The sequence below is a fragment of the Eubalaena glacialis genome, chromosome 5, assembly GCF_028564815.1.
Source record: "Eubalaena glacialis isolate mEubGla1 chromosome 5, mEubGla1.1.hap2.+ XY, whole genome shotgun sequence".
In the NCBI taxonomy this organism is placed as follows: Eukaryota; Metazoa; Chordata; class Mammalia; order Artiodactyla; family Balaenidae; genus Eubalaena; species Eubalaena glacialis.
In genome coordinates this window covers 78,100,429-78,123,221 of record NC_083720.1, presented here as the reverse complement: position 1 = coordinate 78,123,221, position 22,793 = coordinate 78,100,429, and the positions used below count along the sequence as shown (strand labels likewise).

The window sequence follows — 22,793 nt, the reverse complement described above, 5'->3', positions numbered from 1 at the left end:
TTATTTGTCCCCACTCATTATTTTTCTCTGAAAACAAAACATCTAGTTAAAAGTATAAAAGGTACCATATAAAATGCCTTGAAATTTTTCTTTCTCAACAAAAGCTGTATAAATACAAGCTTTCTATAGATGGTCATTGAAATCAGTAAAAACTTCAGCTTGAAATTCCATCAGTGCCGAAGATCTTGTGGGTATTTTTTATTGAAAGATCTTTTTCCTTCAATAATGGACATTTTACATTAAAACTTTATACAACCAAAATCTCAAAATAATAAAATCACACTAAGGTATTTTTATTGTTAAGTCTCTACTTCATTTTATTGTTGATAAAAATATTGCAAGACACTTGTAACTCTAATGTTTCTGCTTTAAAATAAGCAATTAAAACTAAACATCACAAGAAGAGACAATGAATACATACTACAATTTGCTAATAACTGGCTAAAATGATAATTTAATAGTAATTAATGTATAAGAAAAAATTGCACTTGAAAAATTAAAAAAGTAAAGAAAAAACCTCTAGTTTTGTAATATGTCTTATGAACAGAGGTTAATCATCTATAACCTTGCCAGGAGAAGTGTATGTTTGTTTAAATTAAAAAAAAAAAAAAAAAAGCTTGTGTATTTAACTAGCAATCATTCATTTCTTTTAAGTCTTGAATTTTTTATACGCTTCATAGAATTTCCCCTGTAGTTTGTTGATCAGAAAAGACTACAACACAACTAAAGCAAAATAACACTTCATTGGTATTTAGTGCAAAGTAGGAGTAATTTTTACATGAAATATTAAACATGTAGCCTTTAGAAGTTGTTGGAAGTGCTATGACTTAACTTCCAGTATACTTTCCTCAGTATACTCTTAAAAAGATTTTGATGGAAATTTTTTAACTGAGGTATTTCTCCTCCTTTGTATGGGATCAGTGGTAGGTAAGCCAGTACAGAGTTGACTTGTCTACCATTCTTTGTTAATGATCTGATTTATTCACCTGTTCTCTGCCATTACTGTGATATTATTCAAAGCTGACAGGATGACAGAAAAAGACAATGCAGAAGAATTAATGTAGCAGTATAATTCCAGGGCTCTAGGTGGAAAGATTCCTATTAAGAAGTGTTATATTAGTGAGGAAATCATTGAAACTAACAAATGTCTACATATTTGATTTAGAAATGAACATCACTGTGGAAAACATGCAGTGGAATATTAATTGCTTCTCATAGCCATAAAAAAAATTAACGTTCCATTGATTCTTAACAGTCTGAAGGTCCACTATATATAATATTAACTCCAACTTGCAAAAGTACAACTATCCACTTCACCACACATGCCAGCTGCTACCATGAGGCTGAGCCATCGTTTCCAGAAAGAAAATGCCTTGTATATGGTAAATAACTTTGCTGTCATCCTTTCTTTAAGGTACATAATAGTGTAACAGCACACTGTCTATTGAGTTAGCATAGAGGAAAATGATACTAATAAAATACTAATGTGTTTTTGTAGGAGAGGAAAAAAGGATGTAATTCCTTCCCCTGCTGCACTAGGCAAAGGATTTGTACTTAGATTTTGAAGTCAGGATTGAAGAAAAAGGTAATATGCCAACACCACGAAATGTAGGTTAGTACCAGCAATGTGTGGGTTTGCTGTATGTCTGTCTGTGTGTCATGTAAAGCAAATTTAGGGAAATAAAAGTGAATATATGTGGCTTTTAAATTGCCAAGTCCTTTTTTTTTTAATCACGTGTATAACAACAAGGCCACTTAAAACTCTGAGATGTTTTTAAAGGTAGCAAGGTGAATGCTCTACATTATAAATGCTATTGAACATGACTCTAAATATGAATTACTTGATTATGGTAAAGAAAGAAACTTCCCACAGGAAGTCCTTAGTACAAAGGCTTCAAATCTTGTCTTACTGTTAACTTTCCCTAAAGATTTAAAAGATTTTCAGAGACATGTAATGGTCAATAGACTCTTATACCCTGTAATAAATGGCTGGCTTGGGGGGTTGTTTGTTTTATTTATTATTTTTCCTGTCTCACCTTTGCTGCTTTGGGTGAAATGAGCCTCCCCTTCAGAGTTTTAAAAACTAGATTACACTAGAAGCAGTGTGTCCCACACTTCTCAACCTCTGTGATATACCGGAAGTCATCTGAAGAGTTTTTACTAGAATATACACATCTGGCCCCATCCTCACAGGATCTCTGATGATTGAGTAGGTCTGGGATGGAGCCTGAACTCCTTAAGAACAACTGCACTAGACGGGGATTCTCAGAGACAGAGAATTTGTAGCTTTTTTTTTTTTAATCATTTTAAATAAAAATGTTCCCTAGGAGCCAGCTGGGCCAAATGGTTAACACGTCCTTGAGGAGAGTTGCTGTGGTATAACAGGGCCTGTAGCTCAACAGTGCGGTAGAAGAGTCAGTGGACTCGCTGTCTGTGTTACAGTTTTCTGTTGGGGCAAAATCATGAGAAGCAGACGTGGGCAAAGAGTTGGGAGCCAGACTTTTACTTGCAATTCCCAGTTACTCACTGCATTCAGGCGAATGGGCACTCTTGTTTATATAAGGTCCTTTCACTGTCACTAGAGAAAAGGGTAGAAATCCCCAAGCACATGGTAAATGGTTTGGAAAAAAAAAAAACAGGAGTACAAAATCAAGAAGACTATTACAAAGATTGGCAAAAGTACATGTTCTGAATGGTGTGTGGGTGTATGTGTGTGGAAGGGCCATGGAATGGGTGTGGCAGGCTCTCGTGAGAAGTTCTCAGTCTGGAGATTTTGCTTCATGTGGTCCCTAGGACGGAATTTTCTCTTTAGAACTAGGAGGAGCTCAAGGCACCAGGACCTAGGGTTGTGCAAATACACTCTTTACAAGGAACACCACCAGTTCAGTTTCTAAACATTATTTTAGAGCCTATAAAACATGCTGCTTTTCCCTAGCTTCGTTTCTTTCTTTACCTCATATAAAAAATAAATAAATAAAAAGGGCAAGAGAAGAGCCAATAACAACTGGCAATAGGACTGGATAAGAGTCACTCTTTACTTAATAATCTGTGGACAGTCGCTCCAGGCCTTGGCTTTCCTTTTGGCCAAAGCCAGCCAGGCTGGTTCTGTTGACACGGGGGCAGCGTCTGGGGTAGAGAATCTCTTTGTGACTTCTTTCACCAGTGGTGCTGGGGGAGCCGAATCAGAGATCTCCACTAGATTGCATTTTGAAGGAAAAGGAGAAAGGAATAAGTCAGAGCCACATTTTGATTTAGCAGAAGTATGAGATTCAGAAAGGAGAACCCAGTGACACACTGGGTATCTTTGGCGAGAAGAATTAGAGAAAGAAAGCTACGTGATGATAACCGTTCCATACAGAATGACGGTGCTCACAATGCAGTCGATTCTAATTTCAGAGAATTTCTAGAAACCTAATTTTCTTTGTGCACAGAAGCTATGCCTGTGTGATAATAATAAGAGGTAAATTCTGTGATTCTAGGCATACAACCAGTCAATTTCATGAAGAAAAAGCTTAAACCAACTAGTTTGAAGTTTGAACCTGTTAGCTGGTGAGGTTAAAAGCTACCTCCTCTACCAGGCATGCCCTGGGTCCCTCCTCCCTCTGAGGCCCATGGATCCTGCCAGCTCGTATGACTCAGACTCGTCTAACAATTCCTTTGCATCCTATCACTATTTATCAGACCTTAGAGGCTTTGTGTGGTGAGCGTTCCCATCTTATCTTTGGGTCTTTCTTACTGTAGGCAATGGCCTACAAAATACTGAAAAGACAAAAACTTCAGAAGAAGGCTTGCTTTATTAAGGTGGAGCCAGCTCTGAATTGCATTAACCCTTTGGTGCTTCTAAGAAATCAGGCAGACAAAGGTTGATCTCTGACTTTGGAGCTTTCACTATTCTGCAAGAATTCTCTCTTGACACACACCAATATGATGTTTAGAATCCTTAATTCCTGGGTATAAGACCAAACGAAATAATGCCCTTGGAGGTTCTTGAGAAAATGCTCCAAAGTGGTTTTCAAATATAAAGTTTTTTTCTCCTCACCAAATAGTAAATATAGCTTTAATAGTGAGACCTCTTTACATTTCCAGACCTCAGCTAGCAGGTATCCAAGGCATAAAGAAATCTTGGGTCCAGAAGTTGGGTGTCCTCCGAGGAACAGGGCTGCCTAGTGGGGAAAACAGATGCCCTAATAACCCCTGAGAGGAAGCTCTTTCAGACTCTCCATCCTCCAAGTGATATGTAACAAGGAAATAGTTATAAACATTATTGGGTCATTTTATCTTTTAACAGAATAAAGAGTTTTTTTTTTTTAATGTGCATGCATCTCCTATGTGTCATGAACATATAAACACTGCTGCTGTTAATTAACATCAAGGACTTAGAGCACAACAACCTTGCTCTGTAAAGTCACACCTGGGTCAGAAATTTGCTGTCTGAAATCACATCAGTGAGAAGGGACCACCCCACTTTTGCCTGGAGCATCTGAGCCACTTGGATGACCATGATTCAGAGAAACAATCTCCATTTCCAACTGGAGCAGAGCTCCAGGTAGGGGTTTTCCAATACAGCTTCCTCACATTTACCTTAAGTTTGTGGTGTCAAAGGAAACAGGCTCCTGAGTCCACTTTTCAGCTCAGGCTTGATATCAACTACTTTGCTTTGAGTCACTGCTTCATTTCAATTTTACCTAAAATTCACCCTTTCCCCTGAATCCTAATATAATCTTATCTCTTGTTTTGTTTAGAAGGTTCTTACGGTGTGCAGTCTTCCTTGCTGCAGGAACTTAATAAACCTAATTTTGTTGGACTACAGGCAGTAGAGCTGGAGAGGGCTCATATCACCTTGTTAAAGGTTCAGGAATTTAACGAGTCACTTGATATCACATTAGTAGCTTGAAATTAGCCATGGTTGGGAGTATTTACACCACAGCAAATACTACAAATCAGAGGTCTCTCCACTCCCTGAAGAACTGATTGTTAAATGTTTATCATCACACCACTGATAGTGGGTGAGTTTCTGATGATCTTTATCAGAGGAGCTTTATCAGTGTCAGAGTTGATGAATGGGGTCGTGAGACAGCTTGTGCTCTGAAATGCCTAAAATGCCGTGCTAGTTATGACGCTAGAGGAAATAAAACACACCCTAAGAAGAAAAACCTTTAAGTACGGTTACACAGAAATGGACCTGTTCTCTACCTGTCACAGATGTAGGAAGAGTGTTGGCCTTTTTCAGCTGTTCTCGGCGCTCGAGCCTGGACGCTGCTGTCTCTGGCTTCTTCTCTTCCGGCTGAGCGGTGGACTTGTGCAGGGAACCAGCTCTGCTGACACTGCTGCTTCCAGGCTGTGGGCTGACACTGACCTGGGTGGACAGAGGAAGTCAGGGGAAGACTGACCATGCAAGGCAAGGCCTTGGAGGCTTCCATTGGCCAGCCCCCGTTCTCTGCTCCCAGAGGAGGGGCCGGACTGCACGGGGGAGCAGTGTGTGCTCAACCACGGAACCGCTCAGTGCAAATGTCCCGAAGAGGGGACGCCACATACTTTCCCAGAAGAGCCCTTCAAATTACCTATACCATCAGGGCCACAGAGCAAGATTCCTAACTTCCTCTCGACTCACTGCTCAAATAAAATGCTTTTTGTGTTTCTCATATAACTTGTGTGAGCGGATTCTGCCAAATCAGGCTAACCTGAGAGCATAAGGAAACCAAATTTCTAACGTAAAACGCCTCCTTGGCTTAACAGTTGTCAGCTTATTTACTGCTCTACTGTCTAAGTATTCTCCACCACTCTCAGCTAGCCTTGTTTTGTTATTGTTGTTGTCTTAAATCCTGTGAACTAAAAGAGCCAAGCTCAGGAATTCCCTGGCGGTCCAGTGGTTAGGACTCGGCCCTTTCACTGCCGGCAGTGAGGCCCTTTCACTGCCGGGGCCCAGGTTCAGTCCGTGGTTGGGGAACTAAGATCCTGCAAGCTGCGCAGCGCAGCCAAAAAAAAGAGAGAGCCAAGCTCAGGAAAACAAAGTTAAAGCTGAAGACTGAGCTACTTACGTTTTCTTTGGAGAGCTTCTCTGCCTGTTTGGCCTCCCTGGCTTGCTTCCTCTCCTCTCGAGTCGCCTGCTGCTCCCGAAACCCCTTCTGCTTTTGCAGTGCCAACGTTATCCACAGTGGCTGCGCGGTTTCAACTTTCTCTGCAAGTTTGGAGCCGTCTAAAGAGTGTCTGCTCTGAAGCGTCGGCTTTTCTGTGGGGAAAAAAGACTGTGATACTGTGATGTACAGTAAGAAATACATATTTGGTCTTTGTCCCTGTTTCTGGCACAGAACTAAAACCCTTGCAGTTTCCTAAGTGATGAGAGCATAAAGGTGTCTTTTGTTCTGTTAATGAGGTTACTTTTTTTTTTTTTTTTTCTGGTTGTGAGTTTACTACTTATAATTTTCCCTCAGCAAATGATCTCCTATATTTTGAAGCTCTGACATCAGTTACATAGGGTGTTAAGATAGTTCTTCAGATTTTTAGGTTAAAAAGTGCCTTCATGCCACTGGTCTCCGTACACCGCCTTACACACTTGCCGTGGGGATTTTTAAAATAATACAAAGTAACATATATTTTGAAGAAAAACATGTCCGTCTAAACCAAACAAAACACAAAATAACCTTTCATAATTCTATCTCTTTAGAGATAGAAAGAACATCTCAATATTGGGGTATTTTGCATTAGAGCCTTTTTTCTCCTTGCACATGGGAGATTTTATTTTGGTCTGTTTGTTTACGAACATAGAATACTACCATTTGGTAATTTGCTTCTTTTACTAAATAATATATAGTGACTATTTTCCGTGTCAATAAAGTAAATATAGTTCTAATACAGACTTTTTAATCTCAGCACAGTATAATATTGTATGGTTATACCAAAACTCTTTTAACCGATTTCTTGGTTTTGGTATTTGTGATTTTTTTTTTCACACACACTGTATTTTATTTTTACAAGAGATAAATAGACTGACACCAAGCATTGTACATGGATGACCACAACAAAAGCAACAATGATTGCAATTACCAAACATGAAACACACTCATACTATGTCATAATATTGACATTCAGTCCAGTAATCCTCCACTGCAACAGCTCCTTTACTTTGCAGTGAAAATTGATTTGTATATTCTTTGCCTCTGAGTTCTTGTGGGATTTTTTCTTTTTTTAAATTGCTTTTGCAAAGCACCTAAAGATGGAGGTTGGTTGCCAATAGAACCAATCATGTGATTAGAGGGTTAGAACTTTTAGTCCCACCCCCAAGCTCTTGGGGAGGGGCGAAGGGTTGGAGGCTGAGTTCAATCACCCATGGCCAATGATTTAATTGATCACGACTATGTGATGAAGCCTCCATAAAAAGCCAAAAGGACTGGTAAGGAGAGCTTCTGAGTTGGGAACACATGGAGGTGCTGGGAGAGCTTCTGAGTTGGGAACACATGGAGGTGCTGGGAGAGTGACTAGCTCCAAAAGCATGGAAGCTCTATGCCCCTTTCCCCATTCATCTCTTCCATCTGGCTGTTCGTGAGTTCTGTTCTTTATATATAAACTTATATATATATATTTACTAGTAAGTAAAATGGTTCCCTGAGCCCCTCTAGCAAATTAATTGAGCAACGTGAATTTGCAATTGGCATCTAATTAGATGGGGGCAGTCTGGTAGGACTGAGCCCATAACCTGTGCAATCTGATGCTATCTCCAGGTAGAAAGTCAGGACTGAGAGAAGTGAGTTGAATTGACACCAGCTGGTGTCAGAGAATTGTTTGGAGGTGTGGGCATCCACCCCCTACATCTCCCCAACAGAGTCAGTAAAAAATCACATGTGCATTGAAACTAACTACTCACTTGCCTCAGTCCCTCATCCCCTAAAACTTGTGACAGTCATCAGCCCAAGAAATAGTCAACTGTCCCTTTCTAACACAAACACCGTGCCAATACCTGAGTGACTCCGCTGGGTGGGAAAGTAATATCTTCGATCAGTGGAAAAAAACAGGAGCATGTGTCTCCCCTCAAGATGGAAGAAAAAATAAGTCTCAAGTGTCAAAAAACCTCAGGCCTACAGAGGACCCAGGTAGTTATTTGATTCATTGTCCTCTTTTTATTTATTGCTTTTTTAAATCTATTTTTTCAGTGGAAACTCCTCCATGCCCCCACCCACCCCCCTCCATCCAAACAAGTGGAATCCCAACGTATGAAAGAGGAAAAGGGGACACCACTCAGCCTAGTGGTGCTGCTGAGGGCACCAGGACTCTGAGGAACACAGTGGGAAGCTGAGATTTTGGTCCAGTGCCCTCATTTTTGTTGTTTTAAATTTTATTTATTTATTTATTTACTGGCCGCACTGGGTGGCGTGTGGAACTTCCACGACCAGGGATGGAACCCGTGCCCCCCGCAGTGGAAGCACGGAGTCTTAACCACTGGACCGCCAGGGAAGTCCCCAATGCCCTCATTTGAGAGATGTGAGTACTTGGGTCCATAACCATCAACTGCAGTGACCACGGTCACCCAGCAGTTAGTGCACGGGCTGAAGCCTGAGCCTAGAACTTCTGACTTCCAGTCTGTGCTTCTATTGTGGTGGACTGTCTTGCCTATGCAACTGGGGGCAACAAACTTCCCAGGTAGATGGGGTCAAACACTGAGTAGTAACTGGGCTCTGGAATTGAGCAGACCTGGGTTTGACCTTATATGACCTTAGAAAAGCTACTTAACCTCTCCAAGCTTTCATTTTCTAATCCATAAAATGGAGATGAGAATGGCACATGCCTCATCAGGCTGATGTGAAGATTAAAAGAGGTCCTCGGTATGAAAACATTTAGAATAGTGCGTGGCATGTAGTAACCGCTCTACAAAAGTGAGTGTTCTTGTTATTTATGTCTGTGAGACAATGATCCCCACTCCCCTTCTACTTCCCAAGTAAAAATTATGCGCTTTTAGAGATAACCATTCTGGCATTGGCATTGAATCCTTTACTATCTCCAAGGGAAAGGGCCCATTCTAGTCCTGTTCTTTGAAACCAAACAGAAGTCTACACTTTGATCCAGACCTTACCAAACAGGGCTTTCAGTTAAGTGAACTTCATATTGAGGAGAAAGAACCAAAATAAGTTCGAATTGGGAATTCAAGCACAAAAATTCAGGCAGATCCTTAATTTTCTACAACTCTTAGATCTATAATGCTGTACAAAGAATTCATATAATGAGCCTTGCGAATTGTAATATTCCTAACCAAATAAGGATTCAGTTATGATCTAACATAGGAAAGAAAACCGACACATTTCAGAAGTATTTTTTAAAAAAACTAAAACTGAAACTGAAAGGAGTTTTTGATTAGTTAACCAGAAAATCAAAAAATATTTACCACTTCGAGCATTCTGCTTAACTGAGAAGCTTTACGTACATTGGAACGAAATGAGTTTCACCTTTTTACTCAAGGGCTGTGTAACACCTGTGTGTAAAATGGCTAAAAACCAAATTCCCCAGATCTAAGTGATTTCCATTTAAAGCAGTTATGTAAAAGAGAGTCTCACCTGAACTTGCTTTGGAAGGTCATTCAAGCAACAGGCCAGTTTCCTGCCAACAACTTTGACTGGGTTTATCACAAGGGTCGAAATACCTTTAAAGCATAATTGCCTAAACTTACAGTTGACTAAAATAATTTGAAAAGATAAATCTCTAGCCAGATTTTTATTTTCTTAGATCTGTAGTTTGAATAGTAGATCCTGGAGTTATGGACCAGACTCTTTGAAAGGCTGTAACATAATATGTATTAAGGGCCTAACAGGTCTGGATTGTAGTTGGGGATCAATAAACAGAAAACAGGATGTTAAAATGGGACTCATGCCTGAGTTTCAGCCAGGGATGCCCCAAAAGGTCGTAACAAATAATAAATGGCACTTACTCCCGTGTTGTGAAGTGATGTGCTTGATCACCTACTCAGGACTAGCCAACGAGGTGACCAAAACAGCCACCTCAAGGTCCTAGGAAAATCAGAGCTGAGGCAGAAGCAGCCAGAGTAGAGAATTTCTTTGAAAAACATTGTTGGAGCATGGTGTGTTCCCACGTCCTCTCCCCAGCAGAGGAAAGGGGGCTAAGCCAAGTGAGAGGATCTCTAATGAGACCACTCAGACAAACTCCTGGAGTCTGTGGGGCACAGACTTGAGGTTCTATTCACACCAGGAAAAGTCCAAAGGCAAGGACGGTGGCTGCCAGGGGCCTGGAGAAGAGGCGTTTGTGCTGGGAAGACATCTGTTATTGAGTGATGCTTGAGGTTCAGGTGCTAGCCATGTGGATGGGGGAGAGAGGGGCAGTTTGGAGGGGAACCAGGGACCCAGGGCTGCCTGGAGGAGGCACCACTGAAGTAAGGGAATTGCAGGAGGAGAAAGAGCCCAGGTGGCACATGAGGGGTCTGAGGAACACACAGAAGAATCAGCACTGAACATCCCCCAAGAGCAGTGAACGTTGCTGCCTCACCTCTCTCCCTTCCTTCGCTCCAGCTATGGAGCCTGTTTCTGGGCCAGGAGGAAGGGCAGATGTCGACCATGCCTGCATCCCCACTTTAGGCGTTTCAGCCCAAAGCAGGCCAAATTAGGAGGGAGACACTTAGTTTGAAATACTGTTTGGAGTTTGATTATGACACTGGAGGCAGCATATTAATTACTAACATGAGACAGTTGTGACTAAAGGTGCCTAGAGGACTTTTTACTATCAAAAAGTAACTGAAAAGATAGAAAGAACTCCAACTCAACAACAACTAAAAAGCCCAATTAAAAAATGGGCAAAGGACTTAAATGGACGTTTCTCCTAAAAAGACACACAAATGAGGGGCTTCCCTGGTGGCGCAGTGGTTGAGAGTCTGCCTGCCAATGCAGGGGACACGGGTTCGAGCCCTGGTCTGGGAGGATCCCACATGCCGCGGAGCAACTGGGCCTGTGAGCCACAACTACTGAGCCTGCGCGTCTGGAGCTTGTGCTCCGCAACAAGAGAGGCCGCGATAGTGAGAGGCCCGCGCACCGCGATGAAGAGTGGCCCCCGCTTGCCGCAACTAGAGAAAGCCCTAGCACAGAAACGAAGACCCAACATAGCAATCAATCAATCAATAAATCTTTAAAAAAAAAAAAAAGACATACAAATGACCAACAGCATATGAAAAGGTGCTCAACATCATTAATCATCAGAGAAATGCAATCAAAACCACAATGAGGTATCACCTCACATCTGTGAGAATGGCACGTGAGTGTGTGTGTGTGTGTGTGTATCTCCCAGAAAATAACAAGCGTTGACCAGAATGTGGAGAAATTAGAACGCTTGAATGATGCTGGTGGGATATAAAATGGTGCAGCCACTATGGAAACAGTAGGGTGTTTCCTCAAAAAATTAAAAATAGAATTACCATATGATCCAGCAATTCCACTTCTGGGTATTTATCCAAAAGAATTGAAACCAGGATCTAGAAAAGATATTTGCACACCCATGTTCATAGCAGCGCTATTCACGATAACCAAGCGGTGGAAGCAACCCAAATGTCCATCAACAGATGAATGAATAAACAAAATGTGGTGTATACATACAATGGGATATTATTCAGCCTTAAAAAGGAAGGAAATTCTAATAGATAACTAATGAGAACCTATTGTATGGCACAAGGAACTCTACTCAATGCTCTGTGGTGCCCTAACTGGGAAGGAAACCCAAAAAAGAGGGGATACAGGTATACGTATAGCTGATTCACTTTGCTGTACAGCAGAAACTAACACAACATTCTAAAGCAACTATATGCCAATAAAAATTAATTAAAAAAAAAAAGGAAATTCTGACACATGCTACAATATGGACAAACCTTAAAAACATTGTTAAGTGGAAGAAGCCAGTCACAAAAGGACAAATACTGCATGATTCCACGTATATAAGGTATCTAGAGTAGTCAGATTCATAGAGACAGAAAGTGAAACAGTGGCTGCCAGGGGCTAGGGGAGATGAAAACGGGAATTGATTAACGGATATAGAGTTTCAGTTTTGCAAGACAAAAAAGTTCTGGAGATTGTACAACAATGTGAATGTAGCATTACTGAACTATACACTGAGAAATGGTTAAGATAGTAAATTTTACATTATGTATCTTTTACCACAATAAAAAAAACTTGTAAAAGTGACTGAAAGAATTATGCCCAAGATATTATCCAAGAGATGGGGGAAAAATGAGAATCACAGATCAGATTTTTAAAAACAGCCAAAAAAATAAATAAATAAAACAAGGTTTTGCTAAATTCTATGGAATTTTTGAACAATTTTTTTGAACAAATATATGACTATGATCATTCAGTCCAAGAAGTAACGTTAAGAACATTTATGTAAAAAGTGTTTCTAGAGGCTTAATTACAGCATTTCACAAATACCAGGTGAGAATTACAGCAAGAAGTCCTAGGGTAACAAATGGGAAGATCATTTAACCCGGGAAAGAACCCCTCATCCAGGTTTTACCACTGTGAGGAGCAGGCAAGTCACCTAACTTTTTGGATGTTGATGTCCTCATCTGTAAAATGGAGCCAGGACAATCCACACGTGCTGTGAGATTAAATGAGATGCTGTAAACAAAAGCAATTTGTAAGTGATTAAGCACAAGGATGACTGTTGTTGAAATTTTCCAGAACAGTAAAATCCCTAACTTCAGTCAAGGTTTTAAAAGACAGAGAAGTTCTTTGTTAATTGCATAATCTTTTTAATGGGGGAGTTCAAAGTGTCTAATTAAAATTTTATTTTGTGACAATGCTTAAACCTATTCTCTTTCATTCTAAACTCACTGGATGAGGAGAACCACAGCCAGCCCACTCAAGTTACCCCCTCTAGGTTCTGGGGAGACGAGCAAGTGCCTCCTGGCATCTAATCACTGCTCCTATAGGTCACTTCTTGGAGAAAGGACTACTTAGTATCTGTTCTACCCACTGGAAGGAGGTGAGAATCTCAGAATGAGATGATATCTGGCGATATCTATAATCAAAGCATTGGAGGACAGACACTGGGGGATTATCATTGCTATTTCCATTCCCACTGGAGTGGCTTCAGTCAATGCCTTCCCAGTGCCTTGTCCCATGTATTGGTCCTTGCTGAGCTCCACCTAGGGAATGGAGACCTCTTTCTAAATTGGTGTCTCCAAAAAAATGTGTGTGTGTGCCTTAAAGGATGTGCAAGGCAATTCATTGAGAGTGAAGAAAGAAAAGATTAAAATTTCTATTTACCTATTTTAAAATCTAGAAATAATAGAATCGAGCTTTTCTAATACTGAGTACCCAGATGCAGACACCTCACTCAGCTCATGTATCAGAAGGCCGTGTATAACAAATGGTATGTTTAAGGACTCCGGAGGCGGGAAGGGATCGAGATGGCAGAGTAGGAAGATGCAGAGCTCTCACCTCCTGCCACAAACACATTAAAAATACATCTACATGCAGAACACTGTTCATGGAACACTAGCTGGAAACAGGCAGAAGAACTCCTATACAACCAAAGCTGCAAGAAAGATTTCCACATGACTGGGTAGGATGGACAAAAAGGCATAGGGTTGGGACCCCTGCCCCTGAGAGGGATCTGAAAGGAAGAGAAGGTCTGTATGGGCAGACCCTTGCCCTGGGGAGCCAGCAGGTTGAGCCACAGACTGGGCATCCCAATCCTAGTGTTGTACATGGAGGAGACAAGTCCCCTTGGCTGCCGGGAGAAACTCTGGGACAGACAGAAGGGCTGGAGAAGCCTAGACTCTACTCGTGAAGAGTATGCATGCGCTGGCTGGTCAACAATCATGGTGGAGAGAACTCTGCACTGGTGGCTGCCACCTTGCTGCACTCCCCAGTCTGAGCTGGGTGAACACCCCAGCCCCACTCACTCCACACCACCGCGTGGCGTGAAACCTGGGCCAACTGGCCCCCTGGGGAAAGACTCAGTCTAGCTACACAGAGACAGACTGGGGGCCCTGGGTGTGATCCGGGTGGGGTGGTGGTCACTGTCAGTGTGCACTCAGGCGGCCCCACAGAAGCATGCTGCAGTTTGTCTCCCAGCCTAGCAAGAGCGCCCCACCCGCTCCACACTGCAGCTTGGCTCTGGATCTGGGGCAGACAGGTCCTGGGAGAAAACTGCCACAGAGGCAGCCCAGATTTCTGGTGGCAGCATGGCCATCTCAATTCCTGCAGCCACAACACCCGGATCCCCAGCCCCAGACTACTCCACACCACAGCCTTGCACCAGATCGAGGATGAACACAACAGGAGAAGGGACATAACCCTGGGCTGCGTCTGAGCAGAGCCGTGGATGCCTACAAAGGAGGTGCACAGGTCCTCTGGATGCGTGGGCCTCATTTGCTTCAGCAATCCCCTCCTTTGGGGCAGGGCATACACTAAGGGGAACAGAGCCTGATTGAGCCCAACCCACAAGGCTACTCCGACAACTGGGGAGCACACCTCACTGCTAACAGGGTGGCAAGAGCCACAGAGCAGAGAGGAAGTCCCATCTCACACCCCGCATAGGCTTTAGATCCCCCAACACCAACCACACCCTTTCTCAAGGTGATAACGGCCAGCACACCCTGAGGAAAGGCATGGCTGACATCCATATCAAACCAGGCCTCATACCAAAGACACTGGACACACATAATCTACACAGGGATGCTCCCACGTAAAAACACTCCTTCAAGACCACAATAGATAATGTTTCTCCTACATGCACAGAGACAGAGAAAGTTAAGTAAAATGAAAAGGCAGAGGAACTACTCCCAATGAAAAGAGCAAAAGAAATTCCCTGAAAGAACAAATAATGAAACAGAGCTCACCAGTCTACCAGACCCCAGTTCAAAAAGGTGGTAATAAAAATGCTAACTGAATTAAGAAAGACTATTAATAGAAATGTAGATCACTGTAACAAGGAACTAGAAATTACAAAGATGAACCAATGAAAAACAGATAATTCAACTGCCAAGATTAAAAAAAAAAAAAAGTAATCTAGATGCAATGAGTAGCTGACCAAATGACACAGAAGAATAAGTGACCTGGAAGATAGAATAATGGAAACCACCCAATCAGAACACCAGACAGAAAAACAAATGGAAAAAAAAAAAAAAAAGAAAGCAACTGGGATTTCCCTGGTGGTCCAGTGGTTAAGACTCTGCACTTCAAATGTGGGGGGTGGCCTGGGTTCAATCCCTGGTTGGGGAACTAAGATCCCACATGCTTCGTGGTGTGGCAAAAAAGAAAAAAAGCAACATACAAGACCTATGGTATATATAAAACTTGCCAGCCTATGCATAATAGGGGTTCTAAAAGGAGACGAGGGAGAGAAAGGGATTAAAAATGTATTTGAAAAAACTATGGCTGAAAACTTCCCAAAGTTAAAGAAGGAAACAGAAATCCAGGTACAAGAAGCTCAGAGGGTCCCAAACAAGATGAATCCAAACAGAACCACAGGAAGACATATCATAATTAAAATGGCAAAAGTTAAAGAGAGGATTCTAAAGGCAGCAAGAGAAAAACAGACTCATTTACAAGGGAATCACCATAAGGCTATGAGCTGATTTCTCTGCAGAAACTTTGCAGGCCAGAAGGGAGTGTAATAATATATTCAAAGTCCTGAAAGGGAAAAACTTGCAACCTAGGATACTCTTCCCAGTAAGATCATCATCATTTAGAATAGGAGGAGAGAGAAAGAATTTCTCAGACAAGCAAAAACTAAAAGAATTCAGCAATACTAAACTTACTCTAACAAATATTGAAGGGTCTTCTCTAAATAGAAAAGAAGCAAGAACCTGTAGGAAAGGGAAAATCATGGTAGGAAAGGCAAACCTAGAGTAAGGATTGAAGATCACCTAAATAATACAGTACTTACACTAACAAAGAAACAAAAAAAATTGTAAAAGCAATTATAACTACAATAAACAGTAAAAGGATAAGCATGAAGATGTAAAATAGGATAGCAAAATCACAAAATGTGAGGGAGGGAAGTATAAAACTAGATCTTTTAAAATGTACCTGAACTTGAATGACTATCAGTTTAAAGCAAGTAGATACAGTTATGGGTCAACATATAGGAACTCCATCATAACCACATATCAAAAACATACCACAGATTCATGAAAACCAAAAATAAAGGAACTGAAGCATACTACAAAAGAAAATCATCAAACCACAAAAGGAAAAACAAAAAGAAGAAGAAATGAACAAAAAAGAGCTATAAAAACAATTGGAAAACAAGGATTAAAATGGTAATAAGTACATGCCTATCAATAATTACTTTATGTCAAATGTCAAAGGACTAAATGCTCTGATCAAAGACATAGAGTGGCTGATTGGATAAAAAAAAATAAGAACCTACAATATGCTGCCTACAAGAGACCCCCTTCAGGGCAAAAGTCATGCACAAAGTGAAGGGATGCAAAAAGATATGTCATGCAAGTGGAAACAACAAGAAAGCGGCAGGGGTGAGGGGGGAGGAGGGTGGGGGGGAGGTGGGTGGGGGGGAGGAGGGTGGGTGGATAGCAATACTTGTATCAGACAAAATAGACTTTAAAACAAAGGCCATAAAGAAAGACAAAGAAGGGCATATATAATGATAAAGAGATCAATACAAGAAGAGGATATTACACTTGTTAACATATACTCACCTAATATAGAAGCACCTAAATAAATAAAGCAAATACTAACAGACATAAGGGGAGAAATGGACAATAATACAATAATAGTAGGAGACTAACACCCCACCGACATCAACTGTCAGACCTTCCAGACAGAAAATCAACAAGGCAAGAGGTCCTAAATGACACACTAGGCCAGTTGGACTTAAATGATATCTACAGAACACTATATCCAAAAAAAAGCAGCATACACATTCTTTTCAAATGCATGTAGAACGTTCTCTAGGAAAGACCACATACTAGGTCACAAAACAAGCCTCAACAATTTCAAAAGGACAGAAATTACATCAAACGTATTTTCTGACCACAGCAGTATGTAACTAGAAATCAATTACAGAAAGCAAAACAGGAAAAGAACAATGTGGAGACTAAACAACATGCTATTAAAAAACCAATGGGTCAATGATGAAATCAAAGAAGAAATCAGAAAATACCTCAAGACAAATGAAAATGAAAACACAACTTTACAAAATCTATGGGATGCAGAAAAGACGTTCTAACATGGATCTTGATAGCAATACAGGCCTTCCTCAATAAACAAGCAAAACCTCAAATAAACAATCTAACCTACCACCTACAAGAATGAGAAAAAGAACAAATAAAGACCAAAGTCAGTGGAAGGAAGGAAATAATAAAGATTAGAGAGGAAATAAATAAAATAGAGATTTAAAAAAAATAGAAAAGATCAATAAAACCAAGAGCTTATTTTTTGAAAAGATAGACAAAAATTGACAAACCTCTAGCCAGGCTCAACAAGAAGAAAAGAGAGAGGACTCAAATAAACAAAATACGAAATGAAAGAGAAGAAATAACCAATATCACAGAAACAAAAAATCATAAGAGAATACTATGAAAAGTTATATGCCAACTTAGAAGAAACTGGACAACTTAGAAGAAATAAAAAAATTTCTAGAAAAATTTCTCAGCCTGCTAAGACTGAGTCAGGAAGAAACAGACAATGTGAACAGACTGAACACTAGAAGTGAAATAGAATCTGTAATTTAAAAACAAAAAAAAGTCCCTACAAAAGTCAAGGACCAGATGCCTTCACTGGAGAATTCTACAAAACATATAAAGAACTTAAACCGATCCTTCTCAAACTATTCCCCAAAAATTGAAAAGGAGGGAACAGTCCCAAATTCATTCTACGAGGCCACCATTACCCTAATACCAAAACCAGACAAAGACACTACAAAAAAATTACAGGCCAATATCTTTGATGAATATAGATGCAAAAATCCTCAACAAAGTATTAGCAAACGAATCCAATGATACATAAAAAGGACTGCACACCATGATCAAGTTGGATTCATTCCAGGGTCACAAGGATGATTCAACATACACAAAAATCAATGTGATACACCACATTAATGAAAGGAAAGACAAAAATCAAACGATCATCTCAACAGACACAGAAAAAGTATTTGACAAAATTCAACATCCATTCACATCAAAAACTCTCATCAAAGTGGGTATAGAGGGAACATATCTCAACATAATAAAGGCCATTTATGACAAACCCACAACCAACATCATACTCAACAGTGAAAAGCTGAAAGCCTTCCCACTAAATTCAGGAACAAGACAAGACTCTCACCACTTCTATTCAACATAGCACTGGAAGTACTAGCCACAGCAATCAGACCAGAAAAAGAAGTAAAAGGTATCCAAATTGGAAGGGAAGAGGTAAAACTGTCACTATTTACAGATGACATGATACTCAATATAGAGAACCTTAAAGTCTCCACACAAAAAATATTAGAACTAATAAATGAATTCAGCAAGGTAGCAGGATACATGATTAATAAATAGAAATCTGTTGTGTTTCTATACACTAACAATAAACTATCAGGAAAAAAAAAAAAGAATCCCATTTAAAATCACGTCGAAAAAATAAAATACCTAGAAATAAACTTAACCAAGGAGATGAAAGACCTATATGCTGAAAAGTATAAAACATTGATAAAGGAAACTGAAGATGATTCAAAGGAATGGAAAGATATCTCAGGTTCTTCGATTGGAAGAATTAATGTTGTTAAAAATGGCCATACTACCCAAAGCAATCTACAGATTTAACGCAAACCCTATCAAAATACCCATGACATTTTTCACAGAACTAGAACAAATAATCCTAAAATGTATATGGAACCACAAAAGACTCAGGATTGCCAAAGCAATCCTGAGAAAAAAGAAGAAAGCTGGAGGTATAACCTTTCCAGACTTCAGACTATACTACAAAGCTACAGTAATCAAAATAGCATGATATTAGCACAAAGAGAGACATAAATCAATGGAACAGAATACAGAGCCCAGAAATAAACCCACACACCTACAGTCAATCTACAACAAAGGAGGCAAGAATATACAATGGAGAAAAGACAGTCTCTTCAGCAAGTGGTGTTGGGAAAGGTGGACAGCTACATGCAAAGAAACTAGAACATTCCTTCACACCATACACAAAAATAAACTCAAAATGGTTTAAAGATCTAAATATAAGAAATGACACCATAAAACTCCTAGAAGAGCACACAGGCGAAACATTCTTGACGTAAATTGTAGTAATATTTTCTTAGATCAGTCTCCTGATGCAAAAGATATAAAAGCAGAAATAAGCAAATGTAACCCAATCAAACTTAAAAGCTTTTGCACAGGGAAGGAAACCATCAACAAAATGAAATGTCAACCTACGGAATGGGAGAAAATATTTGCAAACGATAAGGGGTTAATATGCAAAATATACAAACAGCTCATATGACTCAGTATCAAAAAGACAAACAGGGACTTCCCTGGCTGTCCAGTGGTTAAGATGCCATGCTTCCACTGCAGGAGGCGCAGGTTCGATCCCTCGTCAGGGAACTAAGATCCCGCATGCTGCGTGGTGCGGCCAAAAAATAGAAGGAAAAAAAAAAAAGACAAACAACCCAATCAAAAAATGCGCAGAAGACCTAAATAGACATTTTTCCAAAGAAGATATACAGATGGCTAACAGGCACATGAAAAGATGCTCAATAATGCTAATTATTAGAGAAATGCAAATCAAAACCACAATGAGGTGTCACCTCACACAGGTCAGAATGGCTGTCATCAAAAAGTCTACAGATAATAAATACTGGAGAAGATGTGGAGAAAAGGAAACCTTCCTACACTGTTGGTGGGAATGTAAAATGGTGCAATCACAATGGAGAACAGTATGGAGGTTCCTTAAAAAACTAAACATAGAACTACCATGTGATCCAGCAATTCCACTCCTGGGTGTACATGTGGTGGAAAAAATGAAAACTCTGATTCAAAAAGATACATGCACCTCAGTGTTCACAGCAGCACTATTTACAACAGTCAAGACGTGGAAGCAACCCAAATGCCCATCAACAGATAACTGACCGGGCTTCCCTGGTGGCGCAGTGGTTAAGAATCCGCCTGCCAATGCAGGGGACACGGGTTCGAGCCCTGGTCCGGGAAGATCCCACATGCTGCAGAGCAACTAAGCCCGTGCACCACAACTACTGAGCCTGTGCTCTAGAGCCCGCGTGCCACAACTACTGAAGCCCGTGCACCTAGAGCCCAGTGCTCCACACCAAGAGAAGCCACTGCAGTGAGAAGCCCGTGCACCGCAATGAAGAGTAGCCCCCGCTCGCCGCAACTAGAGAAAGCCCGCGTGCAGCAATGAAGACCCAACACAGCCAAAAATAAAATAAAAATAAAGGTTAAAAAAAACAAAAAACCCCCACAGATAATTGACTTAAGATGTGATATATATGTGTATATATTTATATATGTGTGTGTGTGTGTGTGTATATATAGTGGGATACTCAGCCATAAAAACGAATGAAATATTGCCTTTTGCAGCAACATGGATGGACCTAGAGAATATTATGCTTAGTGAAAAAAGTCAGAGAAAGACAAATACTATATGATATCACATGCGGAATCTAAAAAATCATACAAATGACTGTATACAAAACAGAAACAGATTCACAGACATAGAAAACAAACTTATGGTTACCAAAGAGGACAGGGAAGTAGGAGGGACAAATTAGCAGTATGGGACTAACAGATACAAACTTCTATACATAAAATATATAAGCAACAAGGGAATTATACCCAATATCCTGTAACAACCTATAATGGAATATAACCTGCAAAAAAGCGCACAAAAAATGAATCACTATGCTGTACACCTGAAACTAACACAGTATTGTAAATCAACTACACTTCAATTTTAAAAAATTGGAAATAAAGACAGACAGACAGACTCTGGAGGGAAGCTGGGAGGGCTGTGATGAGATGCGGGAGAGGACTTGCATTCTTGTCCTCATTTGTTTTGCTTATTTGCATTGTGAGTTTCAGCAGTTCAGTGAGTTTATGGCATATCATATCTTCTCTGAACCAGATGATATGTTATGAAATGGACAAATGGTGTAAAGAAATTCCAGTAAACAAACCACAGATTGGGATATACTACTAATAATGCAAGCATAACAACATGGCAGAGCTGTCACGCTCTTTGCCTGATACTTGGTGAAGAAATCAGATCTGACAAGAAGGTAGCCAAAGAAAATAAAAAGCAGCACCATGATTTGCAATGTGGATTTACATCCATTGTTTTTTCAGTGAACCTCACCCTAAGTACATATGGTGCTCCACGGGTTTTAGCTAATGATGGTATTATATGTATACAGTTAACACATAAATTGGAGGTCCAGGCTTAACGTTTTTACCCTGATAAGGTGTTCAGTTAAACAAAGTTGGTCAGCCCAGGCCTGGAGTCACAGAGCGTGTAAAACCCCAATGGTCTTAGGTAGAGACCACCACATGGTCCTTGCTCTCATGCTTCTTTTCTACCAAATAAAGAAAAATTCTATTAGCAGAGACTGTTAGCCCAGAATCTGGATACTGAGAAAGGAAACAGGGGCAGCAACAGTTTTTGGTAGAAAACTGTAAGAATCTCTCTAAGAGAAAGAAGCGGTACAGGGCGTTATTTCTCTGGGAGAAGACAAGAGAGTGATAGAGCGGGTCAGGCTGTGAGAGGAACTCTGATGATACCACCAAAGCTAACAGCACAAAAGCTAATGTCAAAACTGAAAATGGGGGTTCCGGTTCAAGAGGGTGACATAGGAGGATCCTGAACTCCCCTCCTCCCACAGACACACTGGGTTTACAGCCACATACAGAACAATTCCTTCTGAAAGAAATCCAGAAACTAGCTGAGTGACTTCAACACATCAGGAGAACAGAAAAAAAAACACATGGAAATGGGTAGGAGAGGCTGAGACACAATCTCACCATAAACCCCATCCCCAGCAGAGTGACCCACAACCAGGAGGGAATTCAGCACTCCCCGTCTCTCTCTGAGGAGCAAAGGGTTTGGACCCCACGTCTGGAACCTCATCTGTTAAGACTTCCACCTGAGTGACAGGCCCCCAAAACATCTAGCTCTGAAAGCCAATGGGGCTTATGTCCATGAGACCCACAAGACCATAGGGAAACTAAGGCACAGATCTTAACAGGCTTGTGGGGACTTACCGTGGCTATCCCCCCAGAGCCCAGCGCAGAGGTAAAACAACAACAACAAAGACCTGAAAATGGGTTCCTCTTTGGCAGAACAAACAGAAACCAATAGGGAGATATGGTCTGGACATTGCTGATCAACATGCTGGTCCAGGAAACCAAGCAAGGCTTGGTTTAAAAGGACAATAGGGTCTTCCATAAGGCAAGTAACCAAACCAACATCTCTGGGAAACAGCTCTTTTCTCTGCAAAAATCACCCCAAACCTAAACAATTACCTAAATCTTCCCTAAAAAACCTGAGGGGAGAATTTCTCTGAGAAATACGAGTAACTTCCTGGGCTATGAACCACACCTGACCACCTACTCTGCAAAACAGAAAAGAAAAAGTATCAGATGAAGGTTCTTGGGGCCCCAAAGCCAATCCAAGTGATCACCATGCTGCCCCAAACATCCAGCATGAAGAAACACTAGGGGCAGGCAGGAGTAACGGTCGCTCTAAAATTTCCATATCGGAGGGCTTCTCAGTTGCAAGCTGGTGGGGTCAGGATGCATATGTGGGCATTGTGCATTAAACTGAGACAAACTTGATTATGCACACAGAGGC

General features: G+C 40.7%; 1 protein-coding gene across 2 annotated transcripts in view; it reads right to left on the bottom strand.

The window, feature by feature from the left end:
- Window positions 1-1,919: 1,919 nt before the first annotated feature.
- CRACD (capping protein inhibiting regulator of actin dynamics) overlaps window positions 1,920-22,793 on the bottom strand; it is a 278,237-nt gene continuing 257,363 nt past the window's right edge. Inside the window, exons 9-11 of one of the 2 annotated variants that reach the window (XM_061192325.1) lie at window positions 6,039-6,229; window positions 5,194-5,356; window positions 1,920-3,195 (exon numbers count right to left, since the gene is read on the bottom strand). In XM_061192325.1, the coding sequence (XP_061048308.1) occupies window positions 3,035-3,195; window positions 5,194-5,356; window positions 6,039-6,229 (515 nt within the window). In that variant the 3' untranslated portion in view covers window positions 1,920-3,034. The remainder of the gene's footprint in view (window positions 3,196-5,193; window positions 5,357-6,038; window positions 6,230-22,793) is intronic. The other variant, XM_061192326.1, reaches the window with a different exon arrangement.